This window comes from Carassius carassius, chromosome 17, assembly GCF_963082965.1.
Source record: "Carassius carassius chromosome 17, fCarCar2.1, whole genome shotgun sequence".
Classification (NCBI taxonomy): domain Eukaryota; kingdom Metazoa; phylum Chordata; class Actinopteri; order Cypriniformes; family Cyprinidae; genus Carassius; species Carassius carassius.
In genome coordinates this window covers 23,619,237-23,638,090 of record NC_081771.1, presented here as the reverse complement: position 1 = coordinate 23,638,090, position 18,854 = coordinate 23,619,237, and the positions used below count along the sequence as shown (strand labels likewise).

At 37.3% G+C, this 18,854-nt stretch overlaps 1 protein-coding gene across 3 annotated transcripts; it reads right to left on the bottom strand.

The window, feature by feature from the left end:
* Positions 1-272: 272 nt before the first annotated feature.
* On the bottom strand, positions 273-18,369 carry obsl1a (obscurin like cytoskeletal adaptor 1a). Of its 3 annotated transcripts, XM_059571312.1 has the most exons (24): positions 18,001-18,369; positions 12,235-13,422; positions 11,067-11,336; positions 10,630-10,890; positions 10,165-10,470; positions 9,516-9,782; positions 8,847-9,122; positions 8,242-8,517; positions 7,797-8,069; positions 7,390-7,665; positions 6,900-7,175; positions 6,531-6,806; positions 6,164-6,439; positions 5,152-5,421; positions 4,780-5,046; positions 4,429-4,698; positions 3,407-3,673; positions 2,920-3,186; positions 2,687-2,799; positions 2,435-2,588; positions 1,882-2,043; positions 1,651-1,755; positions 1,277-1,543; positions 273-1,127 (listed from the first exon to the last, which is right to left on the bottom strand). In XM_059571312.1, exons 2-24 carry the CDS (start codon positions 13,337-13,339, stop codon positions 856-858), a joined length of 6,552 nt encoding a protein of 2,183 aa, XP_059427295.1. In that variant the 5' UTR covers positions 13,340-13,422; positions 18,001-18,369; the 3' UTR covers positions 273-855. The 3 variants fall into 3 exon arrangements, with proteins under 3 accessions (XP_059427295.1, XP_059427296.1, XP_059427297.1); XM_059571313.1 differs by lacking the exon at positions 12,235-13,422 and having other exon boundaries at positions 18,001-18,368; XM_059571314.1 differs by lacking the exons at positions 12,235-13,422; positions 18,001-18,369 and adding an exon at positions 11,511-11,600.
* Between the last annotated feature and the right edge of the window lie 485 nt (positions 18,370-18,854).

The window sequence follows — 18,854 nt, the reverse complement described above, 5'->3', positions numbered from 1 at the left end:
AATAATTTTGAATGAGACTGAGGATGTAATTATATTATTTGTTCTTATTATATATATTTTTGTTGTTGTTGTTTTTGTTGAAGTTCAACAAATATTTCACTGTCATGATTTGCAATGCTTTGTGTTTTTATGCATTGGTCCACCCTGTCATCTTGATATTTTACAATAATATTTTAAATAATAATTATGTGTCCAGTGTGTTCAATAGCTAGGTGTGGGGGCTATTGAACATAGCATGGGAACAAATAACTGCATCCAATTAACACAAATTTTCTTCAGAAAAAAATATGTGTGAATTGTATGAGTTTCTTTAAAAACACATGGTTTACATAAAATCTTTTATTTATTTACAATTTGAAAGCAAACAAATAACCCTATTTAGGAAAGGGATATCATACATTTCAGAATATATCATTTGTATCTTAATTTTGTAATCAGAACATATTTAACAGTAATATATATATGTCCATGACAGGGTGGACATATCTTATGGTTTATGCTTCGAATAATGGTCCATAATTATCAAAAAAAAATGTGTGGGAGCTCAGCTAATATTTTTATACTGTTTCTGACATGACATAAAGTGAATGGGAAATTAAAACCAAATGTTTTGAGTACTGTGAGAGTTGAAAGGCACTCTATGGTAATACTGACCCCAAAAATAAAAACACTGTGCATCTTTATATCACTTCCGATGCCTATCTTGAGTTTACAATGACACTTGCTTGCTACTGCGTTCTTTTCCAACTGGATATTTCATACTGACAACCATCAGGTTTAAATCATGACGTTTTTCACACATCCATATATATAGTATTCCCCTCTTCTATACTGTCCTCATGTATGTGATAATTTTTATAGCACTGTCAGTTTGGCACTAGTCTTGGCTTTCCCTGTGGTAAACCTGACTGTACCACTCATGTCAGAGCTGGTTTTTTTGAATGTCAGTTTGTGGACAGTCCCTTGGTTCTCTATTCGGACATTGGGCCCTGACTGCAGGGTCTCTCCGTTCAGAGTCCAGATGGGAGGCTTGATGAGGGTCACAGATACTTCACACTGGAAGCAAGCCATTTCAGGAGCTCTCACTTCCACATCCTCTATATCCTTCACCACTAGGATAGACTGGGCTGCGAAGTTAAAAAGAAAAAAACTTAAACTATGAATATAAATGCTGTGTGTTTCATAATATTGACTTAATCATTTGTCCTATTCTATTAGTTTATGAAGGCACTGATATACTGTATATAGTCAGCAGTTGAATTCACAAGATACTCACCTTCCACCATCAGCTTGGCTGTGGATGTGTGCTCCCCAACCTCAATGCTGTATGTTCCCTCATCCTCCAGCGCCACCTGGTGGATGACAAGTTTATGATAACAGCCTTCTTGTATTATTTCCAGGTGATCTGTGGATTCCAACTCTTGATCCCCTTTGTACCAAGTGACTTCACAATTTGTGGTCGATACAGTGCATTCTAGAATGACTCGATGTTTTTCCAGAGCTGTACGATCCCTGAGGGGACGGACAATGCTTACAGGAAGCTCTGTAAAAATAGATATGGACAAAGGATTTTTGGTTAAATTCAATTATCTTTTTACTTGCTATGAAGGCAGAATCATATTCAGTTAAAGTACACCTTTTGTACAATACCTTCAACCTCAAGAGAAGCAATTGACTCCACTTGTTTAGAGACAAACTTGATTTCTCCAGAATCTTCTGGCTTTACGTTGCATATAAGCAAGAAGTGTTTTGTGCCTGTTTAAAAGATAAAAGAAAAAATACTCATTTCTTTTTCAAGTATGATTTAAAAGTCTGATATTTTACACAGAAACACTTCAAAATGAGATTGGTTGTAGTTTATCCACATAAGTTTATTCTCACCCTCTGTACGAGTCCTGACGGTGCTAGTGGGGCGTACCCTGCTGCCATTTTTGTACCATTCCCCAGGCATATCTTCCATAGACAGCTCACACATAAAGACAGCATTCTGGTCCTCCTTAATCCAAAGATCCTCCAAACCAGTTATGATCTCTAATTCATGTTCTGAGCACAATGTGGAGAAAATGTTATAAACTTTTAGCAAAGATCTAAGGAATTTATTTGGTACAGAAATGTGTGTTGCTTTGTGACTTTTCCAAAAATGGTCATTCACCAAAATAAAAATAAAAAATTGAGCAATAAGAAAATACTGTACATATAGCCAGTTTTGGTTTTATGCCAAGTTTAAAATCCAGATAACCTTCGTAAATGTGTGCTAAGTAAACAGTGTGCAGTGTGCCTCTACTTTATTGAATTTTGAGTAGAAATTGTCTGGTCTCAAATAAAATCTGCTCTAAAACAACAGGGGAATTTTATCACTAGTGTGCATTTTCTCAATGTTTCCAATAAGCAACAAGCTTGAAAAGAAATGAAGAATAAAGTGAAAAAAGCTTACCATAGATCTCAAGTTTACAGGAAGTGCTGAGATCACCTATTTCACAAGTATAAAGGCCTGAGTCACCAATGCTGCATTCCAAGATCTGTAGACAGCGTTTACGTCCCATGGAATAGATCCTCAAAGTCTTACTGGATTTCAGCTCCAACCCATTCTGCCAATTGATCCATAGAGAGAATACAGCTCAGTGAGAAAGAATGAAAACCTATTTAGACAGGTACTGTGCCTTTTTTATTTTAAATTTAGGGGTACCTTTAGCCATTTGACATCCACATTTGACCTAGACAACTCACACTCCAAAATGACTGCAGATTCCTCCTCAAATCTGACATCAGACAGCTTCTTAATGATTGTTACTGGTGTTTCTAAAATATAATGCAAAATGCTTGTTATTTTTGCCAGTTATGTAAAAAAATATTAAGAGCCCCTTAACTTGGAAATATACTATTAGTTTTAATTTTTTAGTATTACTTTTATATACCCACCTTTGACTACCAGTCTGGCAGTAGTTCTCAGACCTTCTGCAGAGAAGACAATGCTACCAGTATCCTCTAATGTCAGGTTGGAGAGGGTGAGACCATGTACTCGTCCATTGCAACTAACACGCCAGTTGTTATTGGGTTTGACACGCAGACCATCTTTTTGCCATACACCCTCCACATCAACATGAGAAAGTTCCACCTCGAAGGATGCAGTCTCTCTTTCAAATGTCTCAATGTCCATCAGCCCCTTGCGTATGACAATCTTCCTCGCTTTAAATTGTAACAGAACTTATTTAGTAAATCTTAAACTAAAAAAAAAATATCTGTTAGGCCACCCAAAATAGCTGATGGTCCTATTAAAATGACTGCCAAGTTCTTAGGTTCATTTTATTTTATTTAATATCACCAACAGATTGTATATTGTTTCAGCAACATTATAAATAGTTAAGGCTAAAGTGCCAAATATTTGAAAATGCTCTTAGCCACTTACGCTCCACATTGAGTTTGACCTGTGTTCGGTCATGAAGAGTCTCACAGCGGTAAGTGCCTCGATCAGACAGGCTGAGGTTAGTGATGGTCAAGATGCGTTTGCAGCCATTCTGGTCGAGTTTATGTCTGGGTCCTGGCTGGATCACAACCCCCTGTCTCATCCACTGCACTTCTCCAGACTCCAGACTCACTTCCGTCTCTAATACAGCCTCTCCAAACTCTTCAGCCATCACTGCCTCCATTCTCTTTGTGAACAACACCTGTGCCTCTGTATGTAAATGTTAAAGTTTAGTGTTACAAAGCCATGAATTTGCAAAACAAGTTATTTAATATTTGTAAAAAAAAAAAAAAAAAAAAAAAAAAAATTCATTTGCTGAGTAATCTTACTCAAATTTTTGTGTCAAATCTTGATCATGGCACATATTAATGTTTTATTTAAGAAATAATGCCTGTCTTGATCATTGTGTGTGTGTGTGTGTGTGTGTTTTCTGTATAATGAACATAAAATAAAAAAGTAATAGTAATACAGTGTAAAAATACAGATTACTGCTATAGTTTTATTATGTTTTGTTTTTAAGTGGAGCATAGCCAGTGTGAATCACAGTTCATTTTTGTTATCTGTGAAAGGACAGCTTGGACATTCTGCAAAATATCTAATTTTGGAAGAAGAAGGAAGTCGTTGCCTAATGGTTAAAAATGTGGACTTGCAATCCCATGGTTGTGAGATTGAGTCTCGGGCTGGCATGAATTGTACAGTGCTCTCTCCACCTTCAATACCATTACTGAAGTGTCCTTGAGCAAGGCACCGAATCCCCAACTGCTTCCACACTGCTCCGAGTGTGTGTGTGTTCACTGCTGTGTGAGTGCACTTTGGATGGGTTAAATGCAGACCATGAATTCTGAGTATGGGTCACCATACTTGGCTGTATGTCACGTCACTTTGACTTTTTTTCATTGTGTGTTCCATGACTTGCTTTGTTTTTGTTTGAACTAATCATTCAAATGATTCATTTATTTACTTACCCTGGACTTTGAGACTGGCTTTAGAAATTATACCCTCAGCCTCTGCAGTGATCCGAGAGGAATCCAAAAGCTGGACCTTCCGGATTATTAGAGTATGGCAGAGGCTGTTCTGTTCAATATGGAAGCGTTCACTGGGTTTGATAGGTTCTCCATCCATGAGCCAGATCAACTGAACATCATCAGGGGAGACCACACACTTAAAGGTAGCATCTTCACCCTCCATGACTGTGGTATTGTGAAGCTCTGTGAGAAATTCCACCACACGGGGCACTGCAAATGCAAAGCAAGTGGATTGTATTGACTAAGTGTGTGTGTGTGTGTGTGTTTTATCTTCAAATTTTTCACACTTACATTCTACCCTTAATCTGGCACTGGTGCAGTCATCTTTGGACTCACAAGAATACTCTCCAGCATCTTCTTTGGTGAGACGATGAATTGTGAGACTCCTCTCTGTCCCGTTGGCACGGATAGAAAAGCGACGACTGGGAATGATCTCCACTCCATCCTTCTTCCACTGGACATCTGATTTGGCCTTGCATAGCTCACAGCAAAGTGTTATCATACCATCTTTATGGGCCACTGTGTCAGCCAGTGGCTTCACAAATTTAATACGCATGTCTGTAACACACACAGGATACATGGTTATAATTTTATGTTGAATGAGTTCCAATGCTAATGTTACTTTTCTCTGTCACATCAAAACATTTTATTCCAGTTGCCAACCTTTGACCAGGAGACTGAAGTGCATATCATCTGTGTTTGCATCACATGTATACTCTCCACTATCAAGTTTCTTTAATGGGTTGATGGTGAAAGTGCGAGTCAGGCCCAGGCTGGCTATGTGGAAACGTTCATCACTGACTGGAGTCCAGTCTTTAAGCCATCGCACTATAGCATTGGGTCTGGAAACCATGGCAGTAAAAGTGACAGCCTCTGCTTCATAACCAGTGACCAAGTTCGGCTCTTCTTTGTTGAGAAACTCAACAGGAGGCTCTGGAGATTAATACAACACATAGGGCATTTAAGGTTTCATTATGTTTTTCAGGTAAAGGGGCCAATAACACTAAGAGTGTCCACGACTAAGAAAAAAAAAGTCTAGTTTAAAACACATGCTAAGAAATGTAAGCCATTTTCTATAAATTATTTATTTTAATTATTGAAATGTCATGTGGTGTAACCATCAAGCAAGTAATAGTGTCTCTTAGTCATAATTTTCAAAAACATTTTTAAATCAAGGTAAAAAAGTAATTTTTATAAATATCATGAATTAAGAATTCATAAATATTATTCAATTTTTAGGGAATCAGACCACATGACAATTAACAGTCCCAATTAACAATGCCTTGGAAATAAATGTAAAATCATAAATATTATTTTATTTTTCTCCTCGATATTTCTACAAGGCAGTTAGACCACATGACTGCATTGATCACACCACTTGATTTAAATTAGGTGGACAAACTTAAAAAATTTAAAAAGTAATTACATCAGTTATAATAATATTTTCATATTACATTTCATTAATGTAATTTTAAAACATGCAGAAGAATTGTATTGAAGTCATTGTGTATCAAATGTATTTTTAAATAGTAATAGAAGAATAGAATAAATAATGAGTGTAAAGTCATTGACTGAAACAACAATGTATTCTTCATAAATCAGATAAAATATATTTCATAAGCCCCATGTTCTTAAATACAATTATTATTTAAGAAAAGGAAAATAAATACAGTACCTTGAACTTTAACAGTGGTTATCATTTGGTCATCAACAACATCACACATATATTTCCCAGAGTCAGAAAGGAGGATGTTGGATAAAGTCAGTTTTCGGAGTGTTCCACTGCTTTCAATATGTGTGCGCTCATCAGGGACCAATGGCTTATCATTAAATAGCCATGTAACGGGTGCATTTGCTCGGGAAACCTCACAAGCTAAGATGAGATCATCTCCTGTCACCATTTCCTGATATTCAGGATCACCAGAGTTGCCAACGATCTTCACTGATGGCTCTGAATTAATCAAAAGTATGTTATTATGGCTTTTGTTTGCTTTTGGGATCATGCACAGGTTCACATCAACACAACTGAAAGACACTTTTACCTTTTACTGCGACATGAAATGAAATGAAATCATCTTTAGCATCAAGAATATATTCTCCAGAGTCCTGCAGCTCTGCACAGAGAATGACCAGCGTTTTGAAGGCACCTTCCTCCTCAAAACAGAAGCGTTCATTCTCCTCAATAGGGCTACCATTTTTATACCAATTGACTACACCATTGGCAGTGGAGAGCTCACACTCCAGTACAACGTCATCATGTAACGCAACCTTGTGCTCACTCTTGATCTGATCTTTATTCAGGATTTTTACTGGTGCCTCTGTAAGAGATAAAGATAAATAATAATAACCGTCAGAAAAAAGGACTAATAACTTTAAAAAACTAAGATAGAAATAATGGGTTATCATCATACCAGTAATTTTTACTTTAAAATCAATTGTGTCATCTATGGCATTGCAGGTATATATTCCAGAATCCTTCAAAGTTGAAAAATGGATAGTAAGCTTGCGTATGAGGCCATTCTCCGTAATTGTGATGTTGCTGCTCTCTTCCACCTTCACTCCATCTTTCATCCAGCACACCTCTGCATTATCACGGGAAACTTCAAGCTCTAGGACAACAGGCTCACCAGCAAAACTCTCTGTATTGCTGCCTGTCTCCTTGGAACAAGAAAGTTTAACAGGGGGCTCTGTGGAAATGTGGAAAGAATTTCACAAAAAACAATACTTATAAAGAAAATGAACCCCCCCCCCCCCAAATCAACAAACCCCATTATTAAACCTCTATAAGTCTAAAAATAGAATATTATGAAATACTCAAATGTTAGATAAGGGAAATAAATGTCTCTTCCCAGAGTCCTGGCTTATTTCTGACCCTGGTACACACAAACTAGACAAAATTACCTTCTACTTTCACCCAAAATGTGACAGAGTCATCTGCAGTTTCGCATACATATTCTGCAGAATCATCAATGGTAGCACAGGGAATCACCAGCCTGCGGTAAATCCCGTCATCCTCTAATTTCAGGTTATCATTCTCTTCTACCTCCATTCCATCACAAAACCAGCAGACTTCTGCATCTGCTTTGGAGATCTCACAGCTCAAGACCAGCTTCTCAGAGCTTAGTATACACACATCGACCTCTGACTCTCTGGGGCACACAATGCGGACTGGGGCCTCTGGGTTTAGAAGAGGTGCATGAAGGTTGACAAAACATGAAAAAAATACATGCTTCTGGTTTTGACAAGGTTATTCCAGCTGTATATTAAATGAATAGCAAACACTGAGAAACATATCATTTAATACTTACCCATAATGATGAGCTGAAAAAATATTGAGTCACCGCCTGTGTCACATACATACTCTCCAGAATCCCGTTTGGAAGCGCAGAGAATGGTTACTCTCCTGTATGGGCCTTCAGCACCGAGTCTGAGATTCTCACTTTCCTGGAGCTTTAGGCCATCTTTAAACCAGTGAGCTTCTCCATTTGATCGAGAGAGCTCACAGTTCAATACAACCTCCTCAGAGACATAACGCTCCATGTGGATGTCATCTTTTGGGTCCACAATTATAATCGGAGGTTCTAGATGTAAGTCAGTCAACATCGTCAGTTAGAATTTTTTTTTTTTTTTTTTATCTCAGTGTACTTTGACTCAAATTAGATTGTAAGGAAATGGAATATAAACATATTAAAAACATTCTTCATATGCAATATGATTCTAATAGTTAAAGAGAACCAGGAGTTCGACTGTTACCTTTAATGTTGACAGAAAACGACATGGTTTGGTCGCCTGCTTGGCAAGTATACGTCCCAGCATCTGGCAGTGCCGCTGAACGGATTATAAGTCTTTTCATTGTGCCTTCAGACTGAATGGTGATGTTGTCTGACTGAAGAACTGCAACTCCATCTTTAAACCAGTAGGCAGGTTCATCTGGTCGGGAGAGTTCACACGTCAGGACCACAGGGTCCAATTCCATAGCGCTTTTCTGCCTCTCCTCCTGTGTAATCTCTTTAAATGACACAGGTGGGGCTGATGGAAAAAGAAGAGAATTTTAATAATTTAAATTAACCATAAAATATAATACACACAATATCTGGCACAGAATATTCAGTATTTTCAAATTCACGTCACACGTGCATGCATGCCTATTAATGATGACCCATTTATAATAATGACTTATATAATTCCTTCAGTGAATCTAGCACTAAACAATGCACACAGCATTTGGAAATAAACAATAAAATTAAGGGCACAACTATGTCTTGGTGAATTCTTTTATTATATTTAATGTTATGGTCAGGTTTACCATTTACGATTGTAATGTTGTACTAGGAATAAATATTGGATATAGATTTTACCTTCAACATTTACATTAAATGTGATAATGTCATTGTTTGATTTGCAGGTGTAGACTCCAGAATGAAAGTACTCTGCTGACTGAATGACGATCCTCCTCATGTTACCATCTGATTGGATATTCAGACCTTCCTCTACATGTAGCTCCTGTCCATCTTTGAGCCACTGAACGTTGGCTGTGGGATGGGACACCTCACAGTACAGCACAATGGGATTTCCCACCTCAGTGGTCTTCTTGGTGTCCATCTCTGACATTGGTAAGAATTTATCCTCATATGCTGCAAAACAGGACATAGAGAATTCTCTGTGAGACTGTCAATGTCATAAATCTTGAAAGTAATGCAATTAAGTATTAGTTAGAAACATGAGCACATCAATCCGAGCAATACACAGATTTCAAATTAGCATAAAAATTCACCCTATCCATTTTCTAAATGCATATTAATCTAATCGTAACGAATTTGTCGATGCATATGTGTCAGGTTTTTTTTTCTTTTTTTCCCATATAAAGTTCAATCAAAATACCAAAACTTGAACTTTCTGTTAAATTACAGATATCTGATGACATATGCAGTTCAGCTCCAATCATTTCATCCTTTTATTTCATATTTAGTCAGACATGGTGACTGAAAAAATAAATAAAAATCTGATTCACCCATGTAAATACGGACCTTTAATCTGTAGGCTCGCTGAATCTCGTACGCCAGTGGCAATGAAGGTGATTTCAGCTCCATCGTACACATTAGGAACTTGCTGAATCCTTAGAGTGTGTTGGTTTTTAGACTGAGTGATGGAGAAGCGTCCACTATCCTGCAGCTGCTGGCTATTCAGGAACCATGTGCCAATCAAGTTAGCAGAGAGCTCAATGGAGAACACAGCATCCTGCCCCTCAGCCACCACGGCATTCTTTAGAGGGGTTTTGATCTTTGGACCTGGGGCTGCAGATAATAAAATACAACATTATATCATGTTACTGTAACAGTATGTACTCTTTTGTCATTCTATACTATGAATATTGTAGGCTCTTATGACAAATTGCTCATGATGTTCCTCACTTATACCCTAAGTCTCTTTGGATAAAAGTAAGTGCTAAATGAATACATGCAAACAGAAAGTTTAAAATTACATCCTGTACAGTTAAAGTGCCAAGCTCGAGACATTTATATCACTGGAGACATTCATGTCAAACCTGAAGGGTCTTTTTGGTAAGTAGTTCCTGCCAACACTTACATCTCTGCCTTGTTTTTATAGGTTTCTTATGAGTGATGTGTTTAAAATGCAAGTAATTTTTGACAAAGTTTGTAAAAATTTTATTCTTACCTAGATGTACTACTTTGGGAAACTCCACATGTCCACTTCTGCCATATTTATTAACACAGCAAATACGGAAACGGTAATCACCCTCGCATGGCACGCTGTCACCCAAGACCTCAGCAGAAGTGGCTGTCTCTGTTGTCAGATATCGCTGCCACTCCTGAGAGCCCACTTCCTGACGTTCTAGCACATACACTGACTTAGTAGAGTTTTGCAAGTTAGGTGATGCTGACCAGGAAAGTACAGCACCATTTAAACAGTCAGTGTTCATTTGGACACTCACAGGACAGATGGGTGGGCAGTGTCGAGCAGCTTAATGAAAACAAATTAAAACAGACACTAAATATTAAATTCCACACATTAAATGTATTATTTTCAAAAAGATTTAGTAGAAATAAATCTCTCTTTTTCCCCCTTTTTTTAAACAATAAAATAACTTGTGCATCACAAGGCATGTGTGTATTCTCTCACTTTTGACTCTGAGTTTGGAGCTTGTTGTTGATCTGCCTGCCATAAAGGTGATTGTGCCTGAGTCTTGATATGATGTATTGACAAAAACCAGGATGTGGGTTTTGCCAAAAGACTTGATAATGGTTTGATGTGTTTCTTGCAACTGCAGTCCATCTTTAACCCAGCAGATTTCCATATCATCTTGTTCTACCTCCACAAAGAATGCTGCATTCTCTCCTTCCATCACCTCCAACCTCCGTGGAAGTTTCTTCACAATTGTTCCTACCAGATACATATGTTAAATAAATTAGCCAGATCTTTGTATTTCAAACTGCAACGCAAACTCTTTGATGCTTCTCACACTTATCTTGAAGCAAAAATAACAGGGTTGAACTTAATTAGCTGAAAGCATTAACGTGAACTTTGATAACCTAAGAAAAATTCTCTCTGTACTGTACCTTTAACTGCCAATTCTGCAATAGTCTTTCCACCATCAGGCATTTCACACAGGTAAACTCCATCATCATCTGCCCCAACATTTTGTATGGTTAGTCTTCTCCGTGTTCCCTTCTGTTCCATGTTATACTTATTTCCTGGCTGCAGCCTCTGATCCTCCAGGTACCATGCCGTGGAAATGGACTCTTCCGGAACCTCACATTCCAGAACAGCAACATCCCTCTCCCTGACCTCCGCATCTAGAAGAGCTCGCTTAAATCGGACGGGAGGCCCTATAAACAGAAGAAGTCATAAGAAATGCTTTATTTTTATAATAATTGCAATTTGCTAAGTGATTAAAACATGTCACACTGCAAATGCACTGTGAAACCACAATGCGTTAAATATCTAAATACACTATGCATATATCGATGCACAAAGCTATTTAAAATTAGGCTATACAATACCTAAACTGGGATGTGGCAGGCCAAGGACAGTGGTTAAACAAAAGAAGAAAAAAAGGTTGTGGTCATGCAGTTACTAGGAAAGAACATAAGCCTAGAGGCTTAACTGCACACTACAAAGCGTAAGCTATGCCTCATTACATTGCTGATAAGATTGCAGTGATGCTGTCACTGAGGAATGCACTGAGCTCTGTGGCTTTTCTCACCTTTCATCATGCATTGACCATTGGTCAGTATTCGACAAATACATAGCTCAGTGCATGATTTTACAACTAAATATATACCCACAAAGTCAGACAGTCACTGTTATATTAAGGTCATAAAGAGTAAGGAATTCATTACAGAAACAATACAACCAATGTTTTATTAACTTACATTAGGAATATAAACACACAAAACACATAATTAGTTAGAACTTGGTATATCAGTGTTATTAATATGCCATAGTCACATATTTTAATTATCTGCTAACCTAAGTCTTAAGTCTTAAGCACACAGCAACATATACTTACTCTTAATGGGAGATAATGGTGATATGATAACTCACAAAACAACCAAGACAATGATTTTAGACATATTTTAGGTTTAAGATTTTTAATGAAGAAGTAAGAATGTTTTGATTAGGGGTTGAACTGTCAGAGAACCTAGAGATATGTTAGTTGTTTGGTACAGATACGTTAGTAATTTAAAAAAAAACAAAAAAAACTGTCAATTTAAATCGAGTTACCTTTAACTGACAGTTGCACAGCACTCAGAGTGTTTCCCAGTGCGTTTGAGGCCGCACATATGTAGAGTCCTGTATCCTGTTGCTTACAATACAGTACTTTCAAGGTGTAATACCCCTCTCTATCTTCAAAAATTAGAAATCGTCGACTTGGCACAATATTCTCTCCATCTTTCTTCCATACAATCTCTGGTTTAGGCTTTCCTGTGACATAGCAACGGAATTTGGCATGTTTGCCTTCTGTGACTGTGAACTTCTTAGCCTTCGACACATTTAAGTGTGGCTCTTTGGAGTGTTTGGCCCTCGATTGGTGTGGTGAGTAATGGCCATTGGTGTAGCCATTTGTCTTGCTTCCTTCTCTTTGTTCTGGAATGGGCTCTACCAGGAGCACAGCTCCAGTCATCGCTTCTCCGTACTTGTTGACTGCTTTGCACATGTAAACGCCTCCATCTGGGGCTCTTGTTCTGAAAATTTTCAACTGGAACCAGCCACCATCTTGCTGACCCACATGGTAGTGGGAACTTTCATAGATCTCATTCAACTGTTTACCATCTTTCTCCCAAACCACTTGTGGTAAAGGCTCACCTGACAGCTTGCAGGAGAATGCAGCATCTTCTCCACGGTCAACTCTTAGAGAAAGAGGTTTGATCAGAAAACGAGGCTTGTTATCTTGGAATGGGTCTGCTTTTTGCACCACCCCATCCTGTTGTTGATTAATAATCTTGATTTCTTGTTCTGGTGGAATCACTTTTACTTCATTTTGTTGTGGTGGTGGTGGGGCTGGCTGTGTTTGCTGGAGTTCTTGGGGTTCTTCTTCCACTTTAAGGGTAGCAGCTGCATATGTTTCCCCAATGTTGTTTTTAGCTCTGCAAATATACTGACCAGCATCTTCCACTGTCACCCCAGAGATGTAAAGGTTGTATACCTTGCCATCTTGAGTAATACGGTAACGCCCCTCAGGAAGAATAGACTTGTTTTTCCGCTCCCAGATTACATCTGGTTGGGGATCTCCACCAATCTGACATTTAAGAACAGCATCTGTTCCACATTTCACCAGAACTGGACGCGGGTAACCAAGCACACGTGGAGCACCTCCAAATACATCCATATTTTGTATTGTCTTGTAATCACTTATTCTGTGTTATTGCTGGAAGTAGGAATGGCACAAATATATGTGGCACATACCAAGCTCTGAAAAAAAAAAAAAAAAGTTTTCAATCTGACATTCCTGTTCAACCAGTGTGTTTTTCTCTCTCTCTCTACCTCTCTCATTTGGAAACTTGCAGCTAAATTAATCACTAAATACATTTTAAAGATGGTTATGATGAGACGTAAAGTATAAAAAGTTTATTAAAGAATACATACAATTTGGGTAATAATAATAAAAAATAAATTAAATAAATAAATAAAAACCTGTGCAAGAACTTTCACAACTGTAACAAATTTCAAACACTATCTTGTACATTCTTGTACTTTCCTAATCCAGTCCAAAAAAATATTACAACCTTCCATTAGGGATGATTAGATTGACACACGCATGTTTCGAGTTTTTGACACAATAGCGCTTCGAAGCATTGCTTGAAATTAGGCTGTCACGTGACCTGTGAAAACGAAGCTTCAGGTGCGTTCGACTTCATGCGGCATTGCGTAGACCAATCGGTGACTTAATTGAAGCAGTGCATGCTGGTTAGAAATTTTGTCCGACTTGAACCGGCGCCGACGCCACTTCACTGTCCCGTCTGGCATCGAAGTAGGATATGATACCCTGATAGCTTTTCGAGAGCAGCTAGCTGACTCAGTTGGAGTTGCTTTTTTAGAACAACTGCAGGAGCACTGATGATTACACAGCTGTTCCCCAATTGGCCAAATTCACCACATGACAACAATGCCGTGTGTTTCTAACATCTTAAATTCCAGTGCTGCATGAAGTCGAACACACATATTAGTTCTTTGGTTCATGTGTTATGTTCTGATTGGGTGTCAAAAGTTGTTCCTCATTGGCCATGTGACCCTGATGTTTGGAATATATAGCCCTCATGTAGCCTTTGTCTCCTGTCAAATATTGATGTTGTATTGAGTCAAGTTAGTTCATGCCACGTCAAGTCTGTTCATGCCAAGTTAAGTCTCTGGATTTTGTTTGTATTTGGATTACTTTTGGAATAAAGCTGCACTTCGGTTCTTAAACTCGCTTTCAGTGGACTGTTTGGAAAAGTTCATTTATTTCAGTAATTCAACTCAAATTGTGAAACTCGTGTATTAAATAAAATCAATGCACACAGACTAAAATAGTTTAAGTCTTTGGTTCTTTTAATTGTGATGATTTTTTGTGATGAATTCACTATCTTAACAAACTAGAATATGGTGGCTTTCCAATCAGCTAATCAACTCAAAACAACTACAAAGGTTTCCTGAGCCTTCAAAATGGTCTCTCAGTTTGGTTAACTAGGCTACACAATCATGCGGAAGACAATCATTGAAACCCTTCACAAGGAGGGTAAGCCACAAAAATTAATTGCCAAAGAAGCTGGTTGTTCACAGAGTGCTGTATCCAAGCATGTTAACAGAAAGTTGAGTTTAAGGAAAAAGTGTGGAAGAAAAAGATACACAAACAACTGAGAGAACCGCAGTCTTATGAGGATTGTCAAGCAAAATTGATTCAAGAATTTGAGTGAACTTCACAAGGAATGGACTGAGGCTGGGGTCAAGGCATCAAGAGCCACCACACACAGACTTGTCAAGGAATTTTGCTGAACCACAGACAACATCAGGGGCGTCTTATCTGGGCTAAGGAGAAGAAGAACTGGACTGTTTCCCAATGGTCCAAAGTCCTCTTTTCAGATGAGAGCAATTTTTGTATTTAATTTGAAAATCAAGGTCCTAGAGTCTGGAGGAAGGGTGGAGAAGCTCATAGCCCAAGTTGCTTGAAGTCCAGTGTTAAGTTTCCACAGTCTGTGATGATTTGGGGTGCAATGTCATCTGCTGGTGTTGTCCATTGTGTTTTTTGAAAACCAAAGTCACTGCACCCATTTACCAAGAAATCTTGGAACACTTCATGCTTCCTTCTGCTGATCAGCTTTTTGAAGATGCTGATTTCATTTTCCAGCAGGATTTGGCACCTGCCCACACTGCCAAAAGCACCAAAAGTTGGTTGAATGACCAAGGTGTTGGTGTGCTTGACTGGCCAGCAAACTCACCAGACCTGAACCCCATAGAGAATCTATACCACCATACCACCTCAGCAGAGCCACAAACTGATCACCTCCATGCCATGCCAAATTGAGGCATTAATTAAAGCAAAAGGAGCCCTTACCAAGTATTGAGTATATGTACGGTAAATGAACATACTTTCCAGAAGGCCAACAAATCAATAAAAATGTTTTTTATTGGTCTTATGAAGTATTCTGGTTTGTTTAGATAGTAAATTGGTTGTTTTTTCTTTTTTATTACACTATATTACAATCAAATCTAATCTAATCTTGACAAACTATATATCGTTGAAAAGGTCTAAGACTCCTGAATATATATTTTACCAATGTTTTTTGTTGAAAATGATGTAGGAAAAGTAATAGATTAAGATTTAAAAAAAAAATACTTCCTCGTTGCCTTTTTCTCTATCACATTTTAGAAATCATTAGAAGTTATATATCGACTGAAAACTTAAAATCTCAAAATTCATACTTTAAAACCCATTTTAAAATCATACATTGCATTACCATGTAAATGGTACATCAATATCATGTTACAACATGTTTTCAGTCATGAATTATACAAATGTAGGTTTGTATTATGCACATTCAAGTCTATCTTCAAAAACGTGAGTGACAGTTAAGGGGTTAAAAGAACCAGTTTTTGAGTTGAGTAATAGTGCTTGTTCTGGTGTTTTTGTTTTTTTTACTGTTCAAGTACAGCAATATAGATGCAGTAGTACATATTTTAACTGTAGTACAAACATGGCATTTTTTCACTATTGCAGTGCCACAGTGATCTTTTGTACACTATGTAGTGTAAGTGCATTTTTCAATACTGCAGTAATTGTGTCAAAATTACCACACCTGTACTACATTTAAACTACTGCAGTTACTTTTTGTAATGCTACAATACATTGTATATTGTGAACTTTATGTTGAATAGTGAAACATTCCTTGCATAAAGGAAGTCCTCTTACAGCAGTCAAGATAACTCCAGTCCCCATTCCCTACTTGAGCCCAGACAGCTGGTGCTGTTTATCAGGAGGAAGCATTTAAAATAGTCTTTCCAAATAAAGACGCGGGAGAGTTTGCCATGTGCTGCACAAGACAAAGCATGTTCAGATGAACTACTCTGACAAACACTCATAGCATCAGGATTCATCACTTTTCTATATCAGGGACTTTACATCAACAAACCATCACTGTTAGTATGATATTTATGATAGCAGTATGTAATCATAGCAGTATGTTAACATACCCTTACTAAGCATGATTTTTTTAATAATAAAATATTATATGAAATATAAATACATTTCATAATATGGCTTCTTTTCGATCCAATTCTGTAGAGAATACTTTTACTGTTTAAATGACATTCATACATTAAATGTTTTTAATTGTTGGAATTGTTGGTCAATTTACACGTTTTGCTTGCTCCATCAAATCTCACTGTTTTTAATGTCTTGCACCAAAATATGTTATGTCAACATAGATGTAGTTTAATTTTTAGAACAAACTTGTGGTCTGTGTTCTGTTCAGCACTTTTCTAAATGTGTGTTTGAATGCAAATAACAATATCTGTCAGTGAATGAACAGGGAAGCTATGTGAAAATTCTTAGTCGAATAAGAGAGTGGAGGTAAATGGTGAGTGATCTTCATTGGATCAAATTGCACACTTGGGCCTGTTGGGCTTTGATTTGACTATATGTACATTACGTCAAAGATGACTGCCATATCAGTTAGAGAAACATAAAAGATTACTGTGTTCATGTTAAAGACATAATGCATAAATAGTAATTGGGTCATGCAAATATTCATCTGGTCATGCTTGGTAAATTTTCCAGAAGTGTCCAGTCAAGTAATATGAATCATGCCTTAATAATAGTGTGAATAGTGCACACTTGAGCCAATATAATGTTAATTTAACTAATATCCATGACCAAAGAACCACAGTAAGATGTGTAAATTACAGCATACTGACTGTAAATAAAAATATAAAGTAGTTGAAATATGCTTATAAAAGAAACATTAACATGAATTTATAATAAATGCAATTAACTGAACATTAATACATAATATAGGTGTTTCTTTATTAATTATTAACATTCAGATGGTTATGAATATCATGAAAGTTTAATAAATATTAATATCTGAATGTGGAACTACTGACCTGTTAAGTATTATATGATGTTTGCATGATCACTAATCAAATGTATTATAAACTGTCACCACATATTTTTTTATCATAGGTTCATACCAGGGCCACAGTCAATTATTGCTTCCTGTCAAGAATTTGTCAATGTCTTTCAGACATATATTAAGTAGTCTATATCTTATAGTTCTTAATTCTCTGTACGTTTATAGTAAAACTTAGTTTCCAGTGCGCAGTTGTGTATGTTGTACTATGATACAATAATATTAGAGTCCTTTAAAAAATAAACTTTGATTGCGACTTTAACATTTGTGACTGAGCACCTGAGGTTTTTGAAACAGAAATGTTATCACATTTACCTAGTCATTATGACATTTACATAAAAGAAGACATCATCATAAAATTTAAGCATCGCAAACATAAACTCACGTGTCAACAGCAGTATCAGATCAGCATTTAGGACCAGCCAAAACACTTATCTTCAGGCCCTCTTCTAAGAGAATACTGACCCCGATGTCAGGTTTTCTTCTTTAAGAAATGACCTTTGACCTCTGTGTTTGTTATGGTTTTGAAAAAATCATTAGCGCTGAACAGTTGTAGGTCATAGAAAATATTCCACACGACAGTAGCTTTGGTCCTCTAAATACTAACATTAATCCACCCAGGTTGATCTCCAATTCTTTCTACTAGTGTGGTTTGTTGCTTGAACTCCTTGATATGTCTCTGTATGCATGTGCTTCTCATGTGTGCCTTTCAGTGTGACTAAGCTCTCTTCTTTTACACCACCACCAAACTGTGAATGTGTCTTAGGGTACTGGGGCCTGTGTCGTTGTCAGCTCAGAGCCAATAAATGCTTTCACAGCTGCCACCCATCCTACTAAACATAGCACAGCTATCATCATTGGGGGAGTGGTGGGCAGCAAAGGTTAAATTTAGACCACCTAACCGCTTGACTCCTTCCACTTGGCAGGGTCTGTTCCTTTCGAAAAAATGTATACACTAAAAGATTAACTACATTTCTTCTCTATTGTTAACATACAAGTTATACAATATTCAAAGTCACTCACTTGCATGTCACATTTTGCATCTCTGGAGATAGCAACACTTTTCAGTCAGAAACCTAAACAAAATGTGACAAAAGTTGATTAGGATTTAAGAAAGCAATAGATATACTGTTCAAAATTACCGTATTTTTCTGACTATAAGTCGCACCTGAGTATACAGGAGCAATGAGTAGCATAGAGCGCCCTTTCGCAGATGTAGACACTAATGTTTTCTCTTGT